Below are 22,471 nucleotides of genomic sequence, written 5' to 3'. Positions count from 1 at the left end.
GAGACAGGAAGACAGTGGGAGAACTGGGAAGGGGGAGGGGAAAGAGAGGGACAGAGGAACCATCTGAAGTTATCTCTCTTTCCCCTCCTCCTTCCCAGTTCTCCCAGTCTTCCTGTCTCTAACTACATCCTATCTTTGTCCTGCCCCCTCCCCTGACATCAGTCTGAAGAATGGTCTCGACCCGAAACGTCACCCATTCTTTCTCTCCTGAGATGCTGCCTGACCCGCTGAGTTACTCCAGCATTTTGTGATACCTTCTATTTGCTATGAAACTATTACCACGATACACACTAGACATCTGGTTGGAATTACCCATTTTACTAAACTGCGGTATTATTTTGCCTATTCTCTGTTTCATTTCCTCTGTTTCATATTCTCTGTTTCATTTCAGGTCCCAAGTTTCTAAGTGAGGCTTAACCCAAGAAAACAGCTCCCTCTTTCCTCAATACTGATGCAAATGCCCCGTGAAACAGACCTGACCTGCTGAGTTACTCCAGCATTTTGTGAAATAAATACCCCGTGAAATAGAACTCTTTTCCCTTGTACCATTCTCTGAGCCACACTTGCAACTATGCAATCTGTTTGACCCCAAGACAATTTACATGTCGCTCCGATGGCAATCCAAAATTCATTAGCTTTGTGACTCTTGGTGTTAATTTGGAACCTACCCTCGATTCTTCCTCTGCAGAAACTTTCTTAGCTCTCCACAGTAAAACAGCTTGCAGAGACACTTCGTCGAGGTACTCAAGTACTGCCATCTATGGCAAAGTTCCAACACACAGCAGTGTTTGCAAGGATGAAAAAAATGCAGAGAAACATGGCTTAAATCCGTTTTCCCTGAAAAAGGTGCATTTTCCCCATTCTAATAACATCCACAGAACTAGCAAGCTAAATGAACAGCTTGACTTCAATATCTAGCCTGCACTTGGGGAGAACCTTTCTACAGTGGATTATAGATGTTTTACCATTAACACATATACATTTAAGCAGATCATTGAAGCAGCTCCATAGAAACATTACCTCAATATGTCTCCATCAACAAGAATGCGCTTGTACCTCTCTTGATGACGTACTGCACGTACTTCTCTTATTTCTCTTATTCTTCTCCTCCAATTTAGGAATCTGTAGTGCAAGTTGAAGTCCTCCATTTTCCCGTGACACCTGATCCGATGGAGCAAAGAAATGCACAGTGTCAATTTCAAACCGCAGTCTTTTAGATCTAACTAACTGAGCTGCCTAGAGCTGGAACTCTTAAACCTGGGCCAAGTTCCAAGTGAGCCTGAGCCAAATTAATAGCCTGGAAGCCAACATTTGGATTTTGAATTCAACCTCAGTCGAAGCGAGCTTCATTAATTATGGCAGATCATTTAATTGGATGTGTTCATCAATCTTAGTGGTTTATAAATCCCTTGTCTGAGATCATTGCATCTCAACCCTTTATAGCACAGGGAGCAGTTATTTTGAGCAGCTGAACAATGGATTAGAATATTTATTTGACCATTGAGTTGAAAGTTTTAATATCTCCAACGATATGACGTTATACAAATGTGTTCACTAGTGCAGCTGGGACCTGTTGGGCAAGTTGGGTCGAAGGGCCTGTCTCCACACTGTATCACTCTATGACAGGGTGTAGTGATGGTGGGGCGGCATGGCAGTTGGTAATGCTGTTAACCACCTGGTGGTGGTTAGATTTATTCTTGTTGGAGATGGTCATTGAAGATGGAGATGAGATGTATTCAAGAGAGAGTTAGATTTAGGGCTAACGGAATCAAGGGATATGGGGAGAAAGCAAGAACGGGGAACTGATTTTGGATGATCAGCCATGATCATATTGAATGGCGGTGCTGGCTCGAGGGGCTGAATGGCCTACTCCTGCACCTATTTTCTATGTTTCTATCTAATGTGCAGTGCAAACACAGGAAAGGATCTAAAACTGTATCCTACACCGCCACCATTATATCTATATATACCACCATATACAAATGAATAAATCCAGCAATGCATGGATAGGAAAACATACTACTCATTAATATCCCAATGACAACGCTAAATTTACTTCTGCTTAATTTTTTTCTCTGACAACCACAAGCTGCAATGGGATAAATCGACACAACCAAACAGCCCAGAATTCGACACTAAACTGGCAATGTCTTCGGAGGGCAGAAGGATGTCGGACTCAAGTCACTGAAATGTCATACTAATGAGTGCCTAGTGTACAACAGCTCAAAAACAAGTGCTGGGCCACGATACAGCTTATCTTCTGCTATCCATGCTGCACTGTTGCAGTAATTGATGCTGAAGCCAAAAGTACCAAATATTCCAATCCCGGGACTACTGTTTTTCACTCATTCCATTTCCCCCATGTTCTTTTAAAATGCTAATATAACATTACCTTAAATGATGCTTTGATTTCCATCCAAATACCCTTTGTGGCATGCAACAGACATTGTTAAGTAGGAAAATAATTGCAGATGCTGGTTCAAATCGAAGGTAGACACAAAATGCTGGAGTAACTCAACGGGTCAGGCAGCATCTCAGGAGAGAAGGAATGGGTGACGTTTCGGGTCGAGACCCTTCTTCAGACTGAAGAAGGGTCTCAACCCAAAACGTCACCCATTCCTTCGCTCCCGAGATGCCGCCTGACCCACTGAGTTACTCCAGCATTTTGTGTCTACCTCAGACAGAGTTAAGTGCTCTCAAAGCCAACGGATGAAATTGTAATAAAAACAGAAATTGTTTGGAAAAACCCAGCAGGTAGGGAAGCAACTCTGCAGGGAGAAAGAGTCCGGGAAATGTTTCAAGTCTGGGAACCTTCGTCAGAATTGAGAAAGAGTGAAAAACTAGTTAGTTTCTCCAATGTAGAGGAGACAAATATGGTGTTGTGAACACCATATGCAATGTACTAAATTGGATGAAGTGCAAGCGAGTCGTTACTTCACCTGGAAAGACCGTTTGGGTCGTTTGATGGTGTGAAGGGAAAAGGTGAAAAGACAAATGTTGCATCTCTGCCAGCTGCATGGGAAGGTGAATGAATGCTTTATCGTCACATGAGACAAGTCAGTGAAATTCTTTGCTTGCATACCCGATATGCAATAGTTGCCCCATAAAGGGTGCTGACAAAGTTACAAAGCATCCAGCGCAAAGTCCACCTTTGTTCCCCCCCACAGCGGGCCCCTCACGCCGGGTTCTCCATAGTTCAGTCTGAAGAAGGGTCTCGACCCAAAACATCACCCATTCCTTCTCTCCAGAGATGCTGCCTGTCCCGCTGAGTTACTCCAGCATTTTGTGTATATCTTTGGTATTGGAATCTTGTTGAAGTTTGCAGAGATTACATAGAAACAGAGAAAATAGGTGCAGGAGGAGGCCATTGGCCCTTCGATCCAGCACCGCCATTCATTGTGATCATGGCTGATCATCTGTAATCAGTAACCTGTGCCTGCCATCTCCCCATATCCCTTGATTCCACTAGCCTCTAGAGCTCTATCTAACTCTCTTTTAAATTCATCCAGCGAATTGGCCTCCACTGCCCTCTGTGGCAGAGAATTCCACAAATTCACAACTTTCTGGGTGAAAAAGTTTCTTCTCACCTCAGTTTTAAGGTGGGTTGCGATGGATGATCTTTGAACGTGGCAGATGTTGGGGTTGAAAGTAAGCACCAGGGGAACTTTGTTCTTGCTTTGTCCACGGCAAGAGGGGTCGAGAGCAAAAGTGTGGGTAATAGATCCACTTGAAGATCTTCAGTCCTCCCACATCTAGGCATGAATGGCAGTGGATGGAGATTGTGGCTACATTCCCATCCTCAACAAACACTGGGCCAGCAAGTGAACACTGTGGACAAGGCTGAAGGATTCACAACCATATTCAACCTGAAGTACCTAATGGGTGATGCATCTCAGCTCCCTCTCGAGATCCCCATCATCATAGAAGCCAATCTTCAACCAATTCAATTCAGTCTATATGATAGAAGAAATGGTAGTTGTCACCAAATACACTATGAGACGAGAAAACATTTCTGCTGTAGTAGTTGTGCTCCAGAACTAACTGAGCCTCCAGCCACACTGTTCCAATAGAAACATAGAAACATAGACAATAGGTGCTGGAGGATAGGTGCTGGAGGATGTCTATTCTCTATCAAAGGGACAGGTGGTGCCATCAGCTGTGCTATTAATCAACACACTCACCAATAACCTGATCACCCATGCATAGTTTGGGATACACCAAGACCTCCTTGTCGTAGGCCTCAGTGAGTGAACTGTCACCCACATCAATTTACATACAGGACAAACAGATCCACAGAGGACGCCATGTCTCTGGCTCTTCACACTGTCCTGACTCACCTGGAGAGATAGGGCATGTACGTGAGGATGCTATACATTGACTATAGCTCTGCCTTCAACACGGTCATCCCCACCAAGCTCATCACCAAACTCCACCAGCTAGGCCTCAGCTCGTCGTTATGCGACTGGATCCTGGACTTCCTGCTGGAGCGACCGCAGGCAGTGAGAATGGGCCCGCACCTGCCCTCCACCATCACCCTGAGTACCGGCACATCACAGGGCTGTGTTCTGAGCCCCATGCTCTACTCCGTATTCACACACGACTGTGTTCCTGCATTCGACACCAACACCATTGTCAAGTTTGCAGACGACACAACGGTGATCGGGCTGATCACCAACGGTGATGAAACAAAATACAGAGCGGAGGTGCAGAACCTGGCGGACTGGTGCTCTGATAACAACCTGTCCCTAAACACCTCCAAGACCAAGGAGCTGATCATCAACTTCCGTAGATCACACAATGGGGAATACGCTCCGATCTTTATCAACGGGGACAGTGTGGAGAGAGTGTCCAGCTTCAAATTTCTGGGCACTCACATTTCGGAGGACCTAACATGGTCCAATAATACCGCTGCGCTGATCAAGAAGGCACAGCAACGACTGTTCTACCTAAGAACACTGAAAAAATCTGGTCTACCCCAACAGCTGCTGACGACCTTCTACCGCTGCACCATAGAGAGCATCCTAACACATGGCATCCCTGTGTGGTATCTCAGCTGCACGGAGGCAGAGAGGAGAGCTCTTCAGCGGGTAGTCCATAGAGCTCAGAGGACCATCGGAACACAGCTACCAGCCTTGGAGGGCATCTACAACACACGATGCCTCAAAGCCACCAGCATCCACAAAGACTCCACACCCCTGCAACAGTCTGTTCGAACTTCTACCATCGGGCAGACGATACAAGGCCTTCTACGCCCACACCTCCAGACTCAGGAACAGCTTCATCCCCAGGGCCATAGCTGCTATGAACCGGTCCTGCTGAGCCGGATGGTCACATCGCAGTGAACCGGCACAGATCTACTTGCACTTGATTCTGTTTTAAAACTGTTCTAATTTGTTTCATTGGGTTGTTTAAATTAATACTGACTAGCTAATTCATTTATTGCATCGTATGGGAGGCGCATTCCCAATCTCGTTGTTCCCCTGTACAATGACAATAAAGATATATTGTATTGTATTGTAATATCAAAGTAGTATTTAACCAGGTGTGTCAAAAAGATAGCCTGATAAAACTGAAGTTGGACGGCACAGTGGCACAGCAGATCTGCCACCTTCCAGCATCAGACACCCTGGTTCGATCCTGACTAGTGTGCCGGCTGCGGAGAGTTTGTATGTTCTTCCGGCAACCGTGTGGGTTTTCTCCGGGTGCCCCGGTTTCCTCCCACATTCCACAGGCGTGCAGGTTTGTAGGTTAATTGGTTTCTGTGAATTGTCCCGAGAGTATAAGATAGAACTACACTCTCGTATGAGGTGATTGTTGGTTGGCGTGGACTTGATGGGCCAAAGGGCCTGTTTCCACGCTATATCTCTAAAGTAAACTAAATGGCAAAGAGAAACATTCCAGTCGTTGCACAAAGAAAGATGGTTGCCATTGTTGGAACCATCCCAGCCCAGTTTTGTCACTTTTGGGCCATGTCCATGGCCCAACCATCATCACCTGTTTAATTCTTGACCTTTCGTCCATCATAAGGGCAGAAATGTGGTTGGTCAGATTGCAATGTTCAACTCCATTTACAATTTTGTCCACACTTGCCTCTATCTTACTCTTTATAAAACTCTTGCTCTCCTCTTTTATATTATTAGCTAGCTTACCTTCGTATTTCATCTTTTCTCCCCGTATTGCCTTTTTAGTTACCTTCTGTTGTTCTTTAAAAGCTTCCCAATTCTCTGGCTTCCCATTAATCTTTGCAAGTTATATGCCTTCTCTTTAAGTTTTATACTGTCCTTGACTTCTCATAGATGTAATTCCTGCTAACCATGTCAAAAGTAGGTCAACGAGCAAATGCTAGGTGCAGGGATGCCTGTTCTTTGTAGCCTGGTTATGTGAGGGGCATATCACTTGTAGAATATCTAGCCCTCATGCCACACTTGCTATCAGGGAAGACCCTTTTCAGCCAAAAGAAAAGGATTTTCAGTAGAACCTTTGCAGACACCATGCTGACAATACGAGGCATATATTCCTCTGCAGTTGCCGTGGTCTGCTCTGCTCCCTTTATATTTGTACACAAAACAGCACAGGACAGGCCCCTCAGACTACGATGTATGCTGTACATGATGCCAAATTAAACTAATCCCTTCTGCCTGCGTGTGTTCCATTTCCATTCATCCCTGCGTATTCATGTGTCGAACATAATGCCAAGTTAAGCTGATTTTAACTGCCTGTACATGCTCCATATCCCTCGATTCCTTGTACTTCCATGTGCCTATCTAAAAGCCTCTTAAACACAATTGTATCTGTCTCCACTACTCCCACCCCTAGCAATGCGTTCCAGGCACCTACCATTCTGCGTAATAAAAGCTTGCTCCGCACATCTCCTTTAAACTTCCCCTTCTCGCCCAAAGGTCTTTCACTTTTCCAGCCTGGAAAAAAAGTTCTATCCATCCTATTAATGCCTCTCAATTTTTATAAAATTCTATCAGATCTCCCCCAGCCTTTGGCTCTCCAGAGAAAACAATCCAGGTTTATCTAACCTCTCCTTATCGCTAACACCCTCTAATCCAGGCAGCATCCTGGTAAACCTCTTCTGCACCATCCCCAAAGTCTCCACATCCTTCCTGTAATGTCAGAAATGTTCTGACAACTGATCGCAGTTCTCCAACCATGAGGAAGACCGTCTTTGACCATACACATCATATAATCCCTATACTTGTCACCTTATGTACAAACCACACACAAGATAAATTCCCTTGCCAGTGCCAGGGAATTAAGGGTTTTTCTCTACTTGACCAAACAAATATAACACCAGTGACCAGTGCTGCTTGAGGAGATTTCACCACGATAAACTTGAAGAGTTGTTGAACACACTGGAAAACTAATGACAAAAAGTCATGGTGCCATCACACTAAGTTTTCTGAACAACATATAATAAGGGATCAGTGTTTACTACTATTCTTTTATTCCTCATCTAAAAACCTTGCATTTACCACTTGAATCAAGATGGCACCAGAGCGTGGCAACTCTTTGTATGCTCTTCCTGGAGGAAGATCAACTATCATCCAAATTAAGGTGTCACAAAATGCTGGAGTAACTCAGTAGGTCAGGCAGCATCTCTGGAGAGAAGGACTGTATGACATTTCGGGTTGAGACCCTTCTTCAGACTGACGTCTGAAGAAGGGTCTCGACCTGAAATGTCACACATTCCTTCTCTCCAGAGATGCTGCCTGACCTGCTGAGTTACTCCAGCATTTTGTGATACCTTCGATTTGTACCAGCATCTGCAGTTATTTTCCTACACATCATCCAAATTAATCGCTTTACTCTTTTAAATCTCTTTTCTGCCTTTACAATGCTGAGAATGATATTCTGCACACTGTATCCATCCATTTGTTCTACCTATTGTACTTAAGTTTAACTTGATTGTATTTGTGTATAGTGTTAACTAATCTGATTGGCTTTTCATGGTACCTTGGTAAATGTGCCAATAATAAACCTAAACCTACAAAGCACCTTCACACATCCTTTGGGTGTCCCAAAATACTAAACAATCAACAGATCCATTTAAATCTGGCAGCTAATTTACACAGGGTAAATGAATGAGGTTGGCCAAGCTTGAATGTCAGGCAAGATCTCCCTGTTCTCATGCGTCAATACCATGGGATTACCCACATCTCTACTGGTTACTGGAACAGATACACTATTTAAGACAGTTTAAGAACATTACAAATAGAAGTAGGCTATTCAGCCCTTCATGCCGGCTCCATCATTCAGTAAGTTCATGGCTGATCTTGTTGCCCCAACGCAACTTTCTTGTGTTGATCCCATATCCCTTGGATTCCCTTAATATCCAAAAATCAATGAACCCCTATGTTGAATACACTCACTGACTGAGGTTCCACATCCCCCATAGATGGAGAATTTCAACAATTCACCACCTTCTGGGTGAAGACATTTCCCCTCATCTCTGTCCTGAATAGCTGATGTCTTATTCTGAGATTGTGATCCAAGGCTCTTGGACCTCCCAGCCCAAGGAAATATCATCCCTCCATCTCCTCTGTGAACTCTGGAAAAAAATGTATATGTTTTAAATGAGATTACCTCTCAGCCTTCTAAACAAATTTGCATCTTCTCTCCTTATAGAAGAGCAGCTGTTTCTTCACACTAGGAATCAACCTGTTGCACTCTCTCCATCATAAGTTTATCCTAAACTAGGGAGGCTGATCTTTACATATTTCCATGTAATCTTAGCAGGGCTCAATATAATTGGAGCAGGACAATGTTAATACATTGTTACAACTATTACATCTCCAACAATACAGCGGTTCTTGAGGACTGAGTGCCAAATTGTAATAAGTAGGGCCTCAAATTAACCTTGACTCATGACAAGTCTGCCACAAGTTAATTCAAGCTATAAATACCTTCGTTCAAGCTATTCAAAAGCTGACTAGCCATTATTAGTGTGACTGCCACAGGCACTTTCAGGCTCAAATCAATTACCTTAAAATATAAATCTACGAACAAAACTGATATGTCAGCAGCAACTGCTGCAATACTTTATTGATCCAGCTGTGTCAAAGTCAGAGAAGCCACATCAGGATACAGTGCTGGGGGAGGGGGGAATTCAACTAAGCTGAATGAGCCCTTGGTGGGTATAACAAGACCCGCAGATACAGATCAGTTCATATTGCGTCGAACTGCGGTACTGTAACTGACCTGGAAACGCTTAATGAGTGTAAAGTGAGTGCAAAAAGAAGGGACTGTCAAGTTTGATGCAATCATTAGGTTCTGGGGTAAGGGTTAAGCACTTTCTTGGACAGCGTCATTTCTCATTTAAATCAGGCACAGCAAATACTCCGCTCCAAACGGGAGAACAGTTCTTCTGCTTTACCACGGCCTGTCACAAGTTCCAAAGTGGTTGCAATGAAGTGCAGCACGCCATTAATCTTCGCTGCCATGCCATGCTTTTACACTTTGAAGTTCTTCCCCACCCGCCCGTGCACATTATCTAATGGCCCTCACTAAAAAAAGTGAAGCGGCTCGTCACGCACAGGCTCCCCATTCAGACAACAAACACCCTACCTGGGCTTTTTCTGTGTAAATTCCCTTTAAGCTGTCGGCAAAGATTCCCTCTCTAACCCCAGTAACTATATGACGCACCTCGAGCGGAACAAACTTCACAGGGAAGCGGAAACGCGGCAAGGAGCCTTTGATTGACATGGGCGTCAGCCACACAGAGACGGCGTGATGCACTGAGTGACGGCGGATGGGCCAATAGAGTACGGTGGCGGGGGTGGGGCTTGGCGCGTAGGGGCGGGGCCTCTGCGTCAGGCGGACGGCGTCCACATCTTTCCACGTCACAGCTTTCATGCTTTGGGTGGGAGAGTCAATGTTATCACATCAGATGTTACAACAACAACAACTCGTATTAGCATGGAGCCTTGAATGTGAGAAACCCTCGCAAGGTGCTTTGGAGGGGTGATTACCAAGCAAATCAGCATTGATCCAGGAATAGAAGAGGGCCAGTTGAAGGATATAAGGAGCTTCTAGAAGGATGAGAGGGAGAGGGGGGGAGACTAAGGGAGTGAATTCCAGAGTTTGTAGGAAGGAACTGCAGTTGCTGGTTTAAACCGAAAATAGACTCAAAATGCTGGAGTAACTCAGCGGACAAGCAGCATCTCTGGGGAGAAGGAATACATAGACAATAGGTGCAGAAGGAGGCCATTCGGTCCTTCGAGCCAGCATCGCCATTCAATGTGATCATGGCTGATCATCCACAATCAGTACCCCGTTCCTGCCTTCTTCCCATATCCCTTGATTCCACTAGCCCCGAGAGCTAAATCTCACTCCCTTTTGAATGCATCCAGCGAATTGGCCTCCACTGCCTTCTGTGGCAGAGAATTCCACAAATTCACAACTTTCTATGTGAAAAAGTTTGTCCTCATCTCAGTTCTAAATGGCCTCCCCTTATTCTTAAAGTGTGGCCCCTGGTTCTGGACTCCCCCAACATCGGGAACATGTTGCTGCATCTAGCGTGTCCAATCCCTTAATAATTTTATATGTTTCTATAAGGTCCCCTCTCATCCTTCTAAATTCCAGTGAATACAAGCCCAGTCGTTCCATTCTTTCATCATATGACTGTCCCACCATTCTGGGAATTAACCTTGTGAACCTTTGCTGCACTCCCTCAAAATGGGTGACATTTCGGGTCGAGACCCTTCTTCAGACTGAGAATCGGGGAGAGGGAAGCGAGCGATATAGACAGTGATGTAGCGAGGTATAGAACAAATGAATAAAAGATTGCAAAAAGGTAACGATGATAAGGAAAGGTGGAGCCCACAATGGTCCATTGTAGGCTATGGGAAAGATGAGAACGAGCAACACAGACAATAAAACTCAACAGGACAACAGTGAAACTAGTACTACGACTTGGGTGGGGGAGAGATGGAGAGAGAGAGGGGTTCCAAGGGCTAGAGATGTCAATATTCATACTCCTGGGTTGTAAGCTGTTCAAGTGAAATATGAGGTGCTCTTCCTCCAATTTGCGCTGGGCCTCACTCTGACAGTGGAGGAGGCCCAGGACAGAAAGGTCAGTATGGGAGGGGGAGTTAAAGTGTTTGGCAACCGTGAGATCAGGTAGAACAAGACGGACTGAGCAAAGATGTTCAGCAGGGATAATATCCTTGTTCAGCCTTGTTCGTGTGAAAGCAACGGGCGTGAGTGAGTGGTGAAAGTATCTCAATCGTTGTGAGTTGTCCACCTTGGACGATGTTGGAAACCTGGAATCTGAAAAAAATCCATAAAGCGCCTAAAGCTTTTCTAATATTGAATGGATTGATATCAGACTGATTATAACCTTGGTGTCCCATCTCTAGTTGATACAGCTCCATAATTGAGGGAGTAAAGCGTCTTTGAGTATATGAAAAGCGCTATATAAATGTAATGCATTATTATTATTATTATTAGTACTGACTGAGTACTGGTGAAAGTTAATGTTCCTTTATACCAGGAGGAGATGGAATGAAACTGTAGAGCAGGCTCCTAATATGTGAAGAAAGACATTGGACAATATCATCATCATCATCATATATATACAGCCAGAAACAGGCCTTTTCGGCCCTCCAAGTCCATGCCGCCCAGCGATCCCCGTACATTAACACTATCCTACACCCACTAGGGACAATTTTTACATTTTACATTTACACAGCCAATTAACCTACATACCTGTACGTCTTTGGAGTGTGGGAGGAAACCGAAGATCTCGGAGAAAACCCACGCAGGTCACGGGGAGAACGTACAAACTCCTTACAGTGCAGCACCCGTAGTCAGGATCGAACCTGAGTCTCCGGCTCTGCATTCGCTGTAAAGCAGCAACTCTACCGCTGCGCTAATATGCTACTAAGTGGTCATAAAAAAGCATCCAGAGGCAAAATATAAATTTTCCAGAAAGGTAAATTGTGTGCAACAAACCTGATAAACCATTGAAGAGGTAATGGAAAGAATCAACAAGGTTAATGTAACTAATGTCATGTTTTTGGATCTTAAAAAGATCTTTGGTATCACAGTGGAATACTGATGAAAGTGTGATTATGTGGAATAAGGGGACAAATAGTGAAATGGATAGGAAATCAGTAAAAAAAATTGGGGTGAGGATATGAGTAATTGGTCATTACTGGGATTGGTGGGAAGTAGAAAGAATGCTCCACAGGGGTGCTATTTGTAATTTAAGCCAATAAACTGGGTTTAGGAAGGTAGACACAAAATGCTAGAGTAACTCAGCGGGTCAGGCAGCATCTCAGGGGAGAAGGAATGGGTGATGTTTCGGGTCGAGACCCTTCTTCAGACTGATGTCGGGAGGGGGCGGCACGGTGGCACAGCGGTAGAGTTGCTGCCTTACAGCGAATGCAGCGCCGGAGACTCAGGTTCGATCCTGACTACGGGTGCTGTACTGTATGGAGTTTGTACGTTCTCTCCGTGACCTGCGTGGGTTTTCTCTGAGATCTTCAGTTTCCTCCCACACGCCAAAGACGTACAGGTTTGTAGGTTAATTGGCTGGGCAAATGTAAAAATTGTCCCTAGTGGGTAAAGGATAGTGTTAATGTGCGGGGATCGCTGGGCGGCGCGGACCCGGTGGGCCGAAGGGCCTGTTTCTAAATCTCTAAATCTAGATCTCTAAATCTAAAAAAAATCTTTAAAAAAAGATAGGATGTAGTCGGACACAGGAAGACGAGTGGGAGAACTGGGAAGGGGGCTTCCCCCTTCCCAGTTCTCCCACTAGTCTTCCTGTCTCCGAATCCCCTCGCCTTCCCAGTTCATCCGCTAGTCTTCCTGTCTCCGACTGTATTCTATCTTTGTCCCGCCCCCTCCCCTGACATCAGGCTGAAGAAGGGTCTCAACCTGAAACGTCACCCATTCGTTCTCTCCAGAGATGCTGCCTGACCCACTGAGTTACTCCAGCATTTTGTGTCTACCTTCGATTTAAACCAGCATCTGCAGTTTAGGAATGTGTAACTTGAAATAAAATTTTGTAGATAATGCCAACTGGAGGATATGGTAAACGCTAACACAAAATGCGAAATAAGATGAGAAGATGTTGGAAAGACGGAAGGGTAAGCAGGTTAGGGTTTAATGCATTTCAATCTGAGGTGAATGCACTTTGGAAGGAGAAATGGAAACATTACTTATGCCTTAAATAAGAAATGAAATAGTGTAGAACAGCACAGGGAGGACATAAGCACAATAAAGGTTGAGGCAAGGAGGCTACGCTTGATTCGAAATTTGTGATTTTTTTTGTCCACTGAAGAAATGGCAGGCAAGTTGGTACAGTGTGTTTCCCGCAGGATGTCGGAAAGTCAGGGATACCGCTGGTGCTTCTGACAACTACACCTGCAGAAATTGTGTCCAGGCGCAGCTCCTGAATGAACATGTTGGGGAACTGGAGCAGCAGCTGGATGACCTCTGGGCCATCCGGGAAAACGAGAGTTTCCTGGACAGGACCTACAGTGAGGTTGTCACACCAAGGATACAGGAAGAGCGAAGGTGGGGGACAATGAGAAAGAGAAGTAAACGTGGAGTGCAGGAGACCCCGGTGGCTGTACCTAATGAAAACAGGTACACCCTCTTGAGGAGTTGGTGCAGGAGGCAGGGATTCAGATTTCTGGATCATTGGGATCTCTTCCGGGGCAGGGGTGACCGTTACAAAAGGGACGGGTTGCCCCTAAACTGGAGGGGGACCAACATCCTAGCGGGCAGGTTTGCTAATGCTACACGGGAGGGTTTAAACTAGATTGGCAGGGGATGGGATCTCGTGTAGGACAGAGGCACGTGAGAGGCTAGAAGTTGGTATGGAGGGTGGTGTGGGAAAGGTTAGTGGACAGAATAGGCAGGTGAAAGGCGGAGAGCGAGGAAGGAGGGTTGGTTTAAACTGCACGTATTTTAATGCAAGGGCCTGATGGGTAAGGCAGATGAGCTTAGGGCATGGATAGGTACGAGCGACTGGGACGTTGTAGCCATGACTGAAACCTGGTTAAGGGACGGGCAGGACTGGCAGCTCAATGTTCTGGGATACAGGAGCTTCAGGAGAGACAGGGTGAGGGAAAAAGAGGAGGGGGTTTGCATTGTTGGTTAAGGAGGATGTCGCGGCTGTGGTCAGAGGTGACATTGCGGACGGTTCGTCTAGTGAGGGTGGAGTTGAGGAACAAGAAAGGGATGGTCATCTTGTTGGGGGAATACGACAGACCCCCGAATAGTCAACGGGAATTAGAAAAACAAATATGCTGGGAGATTGCAGACAGCTGCAGGTCAAATAAGGTTATTGTAGTAGGGGATTTTAACTTTCTCAATATAGACTGGGAAATTCATAGCGTGAAGGCTTTAGATGGGGTGCAATTCCTCAAAAGTGTTCAGGAGAGTTTTCATAAACAGTATGTGGAGGCCCCCACATGTGAGAGGCCAACGCTGGATCTAGTATTGGGAAATTGGGACGGGCAAGTTAATGAAGTGTTTGTGGAGGAGCCTTTTGGGAGCAGTGACCACAGTTCGATTAGGTTTAAGATAGTTATGGATAGGGACGGAGAGGGTCCATGTGTTAAAATGCTCCACTGTGGTAAGGCCAGCTTTGAGGGTATGAGAGAAGGTCTTGCTCAAGTTGACTGGAGCAGGTTATTTGAGAGGAAAGGAACATCAGCCAAGTGGGATGTTTTTAAAAGTGTACTGAAGAAAGCTCAGGATGTATACGTCCCCGTTAGAGTGAAGGGCAAAGCAGGCAAACGTAAGGAAGCTTGGCTGATGAGGGAAATTGAGGTGTTGGTCAAAAACAAGAAGGGTGCATGGGACAGGTATAGGCAGCTGGGATCAAGTGCATCCCTGGAGGAGTTTTGGGATCCAAGTAGTAAACTGAAAAAGGAGATCAGAAGGGCAAAAAGGTGCCAGGAGATAGCTCTGGTGGGTAGCATTAAGGACAATCCCAAAAGATTTTATAAATACATACGCGTGAAAAGGGTAACTAGAGAGAGGAAATTTGTGGGGGAATAGGATTGTTCTGTCAGCCAGCATTGACTTGATGGGACAAAATGGCCTCCTATGTAATAAGGAGATACAAGTAAGACAAAGATCAAGCTGATGTTCAGGGGAACAGAATGCCACTGGAGGATGTGAACTGTGAAATTTAATGATAAACTAGACCAAGTGGACCCGTTAGACCCAAACCTCTCCTGCATTGGTGCAACACCCACCCCCCTCCCCCCCTCCCCTCTCCCATCTCCCCCCTCCGCAAGACTCACTCCCTCCCCCTCCCCTCCTCCCTCCCCCATCCCCTTCCCTCTCCATCCCCTCAACCCCCCCTTATCCTCCCTCCACCTCCCTCCCTCCCCAGGAGATAGATTTAAACTTTAAAATGTGAATAACTTTAAAAATATAAACACCGATTTCAATGAAACTTCTTCCATTAGCACCAAGACGGTGAGTAAGGTGGGCCTAAAATTGTCGCACTATGGCGAGTCCGAAAACTTGTTGGTTGTAGAAGAAGTTTATTGCAGCCGCAATATTCGAATACAGAGTTAAACAACAAGGTAAAAGACAACCATCAAAAACTTACTGTCTTCTTCGAAGACTTCGCCGAACTGAACATTTCGGGCGCCAAAAGCGCACATGACCACGCTGGCCAATCAGCGATGTCGCTCCCTGGACCAATCCCCATGGTCGCGTTCACACGTGACCTCGCTGGCCAATCCGAGGGTTCGACAACCTGGACCATTCTCTATGGTCGCTACATGACCCCCCCCAGAACCCGAGGTACGGAACCTAGCAGGGAGCCGGATTTCGCGACCATAACAAGTATGGAGAGGGACAGCCTCAACCACAGGAGCCGGGGGTTCCGGACTTGGAGGAACTGCCGGAACGGGGGGTCCTGGAGGAACTGCCGGAACGGGGGTTCCTGGACTGAGCGGAACTAACGGAGGTCGGCCTCTCCTAGGGGTTTGACCGACCAGGACTGGTTGATCCGGATCCAAGTGTGCAGGTTTGAGCCGGGACACCGAGACGAGCTCACTCTTGCCGCACATGTCTAAGGTGAAGGTAGCCGTTCCCTTACGCAAAACCCGGAACGGCCCTTGATAGACCCTCTGCAACGGGGCGCGATGGGAATCTTTTCGCAGAAAAACAAACTCACAGTCCTTCAGGGAAGGCGGTTCATGTTCCATGGGACACCCATGACGTGAAGTCGGAACTGGAGCCAGGGAGCCCACCCGTTCCCGGAGAGATGCTAACACTGATGGGACTGTAGGCAGCTGGTCTGAAGGGTCCGGAAACAAATCTCCGGGTACTCGAAGTGTCGAGCCATATACTAGCTCCGCGGACGACGCACCGAGATCTAGCTTAGGAGCAGTCCGGATGCCCAAAAGAACCCAGGGGAGCTGGTCTACCCAGTCCGGGCCCTCAAGCCTTGCACTGAGGGACGCCTTAAGTTGACGGTGGAACCTTTCTACAAGTCCATTTGCCTGGGGGTGATATGCAGTAGTGGGTTGTAACTTGGAACCGTACAGTTCTGCGAGCGCGGCCCAGAGGGACGAAGTGAACTGCGGCCCCCTGTCAGTGGTAATAACTGCCGGGACCCCGAAACGAGCTACCCAATGAAGGGCCAAAGTCGTGGCACAAGACGCTGATGAAATATCAGACAATGGGAAAGCCTCTGGCCACCGGGTGAACCGATCCACCACCGTGAGGAGGTGGGTGTAGCCCCGGGAGGAAGGCAAAGGTCCGACTAAATCCACGTGGATGTGGAAAAAACGAACTGCTGGGACCTCGAAATCCTGTACGGGGGGCTGGACATGGCGCTGGACTTTAGCGGTCTGACAGGGAACGCAGGAACGCGCCCAACCCGCTACCTGTTTCCGTAGGCCATGCCAGACAAACCGAGCTGCTACCAAAGCAGAGGTGGAGCGGATGGACGGGTGCGCCAGCCCATGAATGGCATCGAAAACCCGGCGCTGAAGGGAGGGCGGTACTACTGGCCTGGGACGGGGAAGAGAAACATCGCACCAGACTTTTGTGCCTTCCAACCCGCAGGCTACCTGAGCCAACTTCAATCCCGAAGTGGTGGACTGGTATGCCGAAGCGGTATCCGCTAGAAGCTGTGCCTCCGCAAGCTCCTGGGGATCCACCTCGCAGTCCACCGCCGAAATAGGGGAAAAAGCAGGTCTAGACAGGGCGTCAGCAACGGCATTCAGCTTACCCGCGACATGACGGACATCGGTGGTAAATTCGGAGATAGCAGTCAGGTGCCGCTGCTGGCGGGCCGACCATGGGTCAGACAATTTAAAAAATGCAAATGTTAATGGTTTGTGGTCCGTAAATGCCACAAATGGGCGGCCCTCAAGGAAGTACCTGAAATGACGAACAGCTAAATAGAGGGCCAGAAGCTCTCGGTCAAATGCGCTATACTTCAGCTCAGCCGAATTTAGTTGCCGGCTGAAAAACGCCAAAGGCTGCCAACGGCAACCGACCTGCTGCTCCAAGACCCCGCCCACCGCCACGTCAGAGGCGTCGACCGTCAGGGCCGTGGGGGCGGAGGGGCTCGGGTGGACCAACATGGTGGCGTCTGCCAAGGCTGCCTTAGCTGCTGTAAAAGCCGACTCTGCGGCCGGGGACCATATCAACTCTACCGGTTTTCCCGCAAGGCATTGGAAAAGCGGGCGCATGACCCGCGCAGCTGCCGGAACGAACCGATGGTAGAAATTAACCATGCCTACGAACTCCTGTAGCCCTTTTACTGTGGTGGGCCTGGGAAATGCTCGGATAGCCTCCACCTTCTCGGGCAAAGGAGAGGCGCCGGCAGGGGTAATTCTGTGCCCTAGAAAATCAAGAGAAGGGAGGCCGAATTGACACTTGGAGGGTTGGATAATGAGCCCGTGGTCTTGGAGCCGCTGGAACACGGTCCGCAAGTGGACCTGGTGTTCCTGCACTGAGGGGCTGGCGACCAGGATGTCATCTAAATAAATAAACAAAAAGGGTAAACCCCGGCCCACACGGTCCATCAGTCGTTGGAAAGCCTGTGCCGCGTTCTTTAAACCGAAAGGCATACGCAACCATTCAAACAACCCGAACGGAGTAATCGTTGCAGTTTTCTGTATGTCCTCCGGTCGCACCGGAATCTGGTGGTATCCTCGCACCAAATCGATTTTGGAGAACACCACCGCTCCTTCCAGCCCAGACGAAAAGTCCTGTAGGTGCGGTATGGGGTAGCGATCAGCCGTGGTGACAGCATTGAGACGCCGATAATCGCCACATGGTCTCCACCCCCCAGATGCCTTGGAGACCATATGCAACGGCGAGGCCCACGGGCTGTCAGACTGACGAACAATTCCCATTTCCTCCATCTTCCTAAATTCCGCCCGTGCCACCACCAGTTTGTCTGGCGGTAGTCTCCTGGCCCGAGCGAAAACGGGAGGGCCTTCGGTGCGGATGTGATGGACCACGCCGTGCTTGGCCGAAGGCGTGTCAAAACATTGGATGAGCAGCTCTGGAAACTCCGCCAGGATCTCAGCATACGAGTCAGGGGCCGCTACGACGGCCTGGACAGTAGGGCTGGGCGGGGAGGCGATTGTCGGAGCGATGGGCTCCTCTCCGGCGGAGGGTCGGAGGTCGTTACCGCGGACATCAGGGACCAGTGAAAAAGCCCAGAGAAAATCTGCGCCCAGGATCGCTTGTCTGACGTCGGCTATGATGAATGGCCATTCGTACGTGCGGAGGCCTAACACAAGGGACATCTTCCGTATACCGAAAGTGCGAATGGGGCTGCCATTAACCGCGATGAGGGTGGGACCTGTCTTACCCGTTCTGGTTTCGAGGTCGGTCGGCAGCACTATACTGACGATGGCTCCCGTGTCCACCAAAAATTCTGTGTCCGTGAATCGATCATGGACGTAGAGGCGTTGGTTCTGGCCAATCGTAACTGCCCCTATGTACGATCGGCCGAGGCATTTCCCGCGAAGGTACAAGGTGAGCGGCAGTTGCGGGATTCGCTACCCCATCGTAGGTGATAATAGCACCAGCCGCGCTTGTGCGGATCTTTTTGGCGGGCTTTCGGAGAATTGGCGGGAGACGCGGCGCCATCTTGATGTCGCTGTGGCGTGGTCACTGATGTCGAGACCTTGTTGATCGAACCGCTTGCCTTGTTTTTAGCCGCTATGAGCGCGTCCGCTTTCGCTGCATATGCTTCGGGGTCCTTAAAAGAACAATCCGTGAGCAGCAGTCGGACATCCTCAGGAAGCTTCTCTCGGAATGCCTGTTCGAACATAAGGCAATCCGTATGCTCACCGGCTAGCATCATCATTTCGGACATGAGAACGGAAGGCCGTCGATCTCCAAGATCCGGTAGGTGCAGAAGTCTTGCAGCGCAATCATGCCTATTAAACCCGAAGGTTCGCAGTAACACTTTCTTCATGGCCTCGTACTTGCTTTCCGCAGGTGGATTAACGATGAACCGCATAACGCGCGTGGTCGTCTCCGGCGATAGAGCGCTGACGAGGTAGTAATACATCGTGGAGTCGTCCGATATCTTCTTTATATGAAATTGAGCTTCGGTGTGGATAAACCAAGATTGCGGTGAATGTGTCCAAAACAACGGAAGGTGAACGCTTACCGCGCTTAACTCCGGTGTGCCAGGCGCGGCAATCAACAACGAGGCGTCGTGTTCCTGCATAGTCGGTGATCGTCCAGATCACGTCGGGGTCACCAATATGGCGAGTCCGAAAACTTGTTGGTTGTAGAAGAAGTTTATTGCAGCCGCAATATTCGAATACAGAGTTAAACAACAAGGTAAAAGACAACCATCAAAAACTTACTGTCTTCTTTGAAGACTTCGCCGAACTGAACATTTCGGGCGCCAAAAGCGCACATGACCACGCTGGCCAATCAGCGATGTCGCTCCCTGGACCAATCCCCATGGTCGCGTTCACACGTGACCTCGCTGGCCAATCCGAGGGTTCGACGACCTGGACCATTCTCTATGGTCGCTACAGCACTATCGTGTACCGTTTTGGCTGTAGTTCTGGAACAAACAAACAAACAAACAAACAAACAAGAGTTTTAGTATATAGATGTGATTTAGAAGAGAAGTGAGAAATATTTTTGAAAAGATGATTAATGGAGTCCAAGGGAAATGTATCCTATTGTAAAGCAAGAACAGACTTGCCAGTAATGACACACCATGAATGAATGAAGTATGGCAACATTTTAGCCAAAGAAAAATACAAAAACAAAATAGAAGGATGATGTAAAGGCACTGAAAAGTTTAGGAAAATCTCACCCATAAAAAAAAAAGAGAAACTACAGAATTATTTTATTAAAGGATGTGCAAAGAAATAATATTCTGAGGGCACATAAATAGCAAAAGCAAAAAACAAAGATGACAAGATGACACAGTAAGATCTCATAGTTGTAACAAAATGGTATAAATACAAACTACTTTTCCTTAGTGCGCATCAAGAAAACAAATAGAAGAGCTAGAAGGAGATTAAAAAGAATAGAAAGACATTTTAAGGCAGAAAAGATAAGATCATTAATATATTTAGGAAGGATAAGACTTTGTATAGAATATTTAAAGGTTAAGATAAACCATTTTGTTTAGCATCAGCGATAAGAAAGATGGTGGCAGAGTTGTTCAAAAATGCACGAGGTAAATAAAACTCGAAGCTGAAAACGTAATAAAGAATACGTTATACAGCAGGGATTGCATAGGGGAAGGTCACACTTGATCAACCTTATTAAATTCTTTGAAAAGGTAGCAGAAGGATACATAAGAGCATAATATATTTGGATTTCCCAAAACAATCTCCGAAATACCACATAGTAGACTCACGCCAAAGGTCAGAATGTGTGGAGTTAGAGAAGTAGAATGGATAACAAGCTTTCTGTGAAACAGAGAATAGGAATTAAAAGTAATTCTGATTAACAAAGATTGGAAAGTGGAGTTTCAGAAAGATTGATTCTGAGACCAATGTTTCCCAATTATGTAAATGTCTAGATTCTTAACAGATGCATTTAGAGTCCCCAGCTGCTTTCTGCACACCCATTTGCAAAGCAGCATTAAATTTCTAGGTTTGTTTTATAGACAATAGACAATAGGTGCAGGAGGAGGCCATTCGGCCCTTCGAACCAGCACCGCCATTCAATGTGATCATGGCTGATCATTCTCAATCAGTACCCCGTTCCTGCCTTCTCCCCATACCCACTTAGTCAGTCAGTAAAAGCTTTTGGCTAAATGTCTGAGGAACATTTCTATAAATTAAAAATAATTCATTCTCTCATTCTCTCTCATTCTCTCTCATTCTCTCTCTCTCTCTCTCTCTCTCTCTCTCTCTCTCTCTCTCTCTCTCTCTCTCTCTCTCTCTCTCTCTCTCTCTCTCTCTCTCTCCTCTCTCTCTCTCTCTCTCTCTCTCTCTCTCTCTCTCTCTCTCTCTCTCTCTCTCTCTCTCTCTCTTCTCTCTCTCTCTCTCTCTCTCTCTCTCTCTCTCTCTCTCTCTTCTCTCTCTCTCTCTCTCTCTCTCTCTCTCTCTCTCTCTCTCTCTCTCTCTCTCTCTCTCTCCTCTCTCTCTCTCTCTCTCTCTCTCTCTCTCTCTCTCTCTCTCTCTCTCTCTCTCTCTCTCTCTCTCTCTCTCTCTCTCTCTAAAACGGTACAGGACAGCGTGACAATTTTAGGCCCACCGTACTCACCATTCCTGTGGTGTGAATAAACCCACTTTTGTTACTTTTTAAAAACAATTTACCTAATAAACTTTAATAAATGCACTCCCCCCGGGATGACCAGTGGGAGGACCGGTGCGCCCTGCGCCTGACCTTCCTCCCATGGCGCAGCGCGCGGGCGGAGGCAGCAGCAGAGGGTCCAACAAGATGGCCGTCCCCGCTGATCGCAGCAGGAGAAATGGGGTCGAGGTCAATGCCTTCTCCCTGTCCACTCTCGCCCACCCACGGCCCCGGGAGACACTCCCCGCCCGACAACAGGTCCATGCCGTCGCCAGCGTTCCCCGCCGCAGATTGCAGCCGAGCTGCAGGAGACGCTTCGGCTCCACGAAGGAGAGGTCCGCAGGAGAAACGGGGCCGAGGTCAGTGCCTTTTCCCTGTCCCCCCTTGGCCACACACGGTCACGGGGGCACTCCCCGCCCGGCAACAGCTCCACGGTTGGGCCAAGGGGGTGATGGAGGGAGGGAGGGAGGAAGGGGGGGGAGGGGAGGGAGGGAGGGAGGGAGGGAGGGAGGGAGGGAGGGAGGGAGGGAGGGAGGGAGGGAGGGAGGGAGGGAGGGAGGGAGGGAGGGAGGGGGAGGGGGGGAGGGACGGGGGGGAGGAGGGATGGGGAGGAGGGATGGGGGGGAGATATGGGGGGAGGGATGGGGGAGAGGGGGGAGGGAAGGGGGGAGGAGGGATGGGAGGGAGGGAAGGAGGGGGGAGGGAGGGAAAGGGGGAGGGGGGAGGGAAAGGGGGGAGG

At 47.7% G+C, this 22,471-nt stretch overlaps 1 protein-coding gene across 7 annotated transcripts in view; it reads right to left on the bottom strand.

The window, feature by feature from the left end:
* spryd3 (SPRY domain containing 3) overlaps positions 1–9,668 on the bottom strand; it is a 231,416-nt gene extending 221,748 nt beyond the window's left edge. For 2 of the 7 annotated variants that reach the window (XM_078431329.1, XM_078431327.1), the window contains exons 1-2: positions 3,588–3,848; positions 1,021–1,161 (exon numbers count right to left, since the gene is read on the bottom strand). In XM_078431329.1, the coding sequence (XP_078287455.1) occupies positions 1,021–1,161; positions 3,588–3,760 (314 nt within the window). In that variant the 5' untranslated portion in view covers positions 3,761–3,848. Of the gene's footprint in view, positions 1–1,020; positions 1,162–3,587; positions 3,849–9,573 lie in introns of those variants that run through there. The other 5 variants (XM_078431330.1, XM_078431331.1, XM_078431328.1 and 2 more) reach the window with 5 other exon arrangements.
* Between the last annotated feature and the right edge of the window lie 12,803 nt (positions 9,669–22,471).

Source organism: Rhinoraja longicauda, chromosome 42 (genome assembly GCF_053455715.1).
Source record: "Rhinoraja longicauda isolate Sanriku21f chromosome 42, sRhiLon1.1, whole genome shotgun sequence".
Classification (NCBI taxonomy): Eukaryota; Metazoa; Chordata; class Chondrichthyes; order Rajiformes; family Arhynchobatidae; genus Rhinoraja; species Rhinoraja longicauda.
Note: the sequence above shows the minus strand (reverse complement) of the source record. Positions and strands in the feature narration are given on the sequence as shown.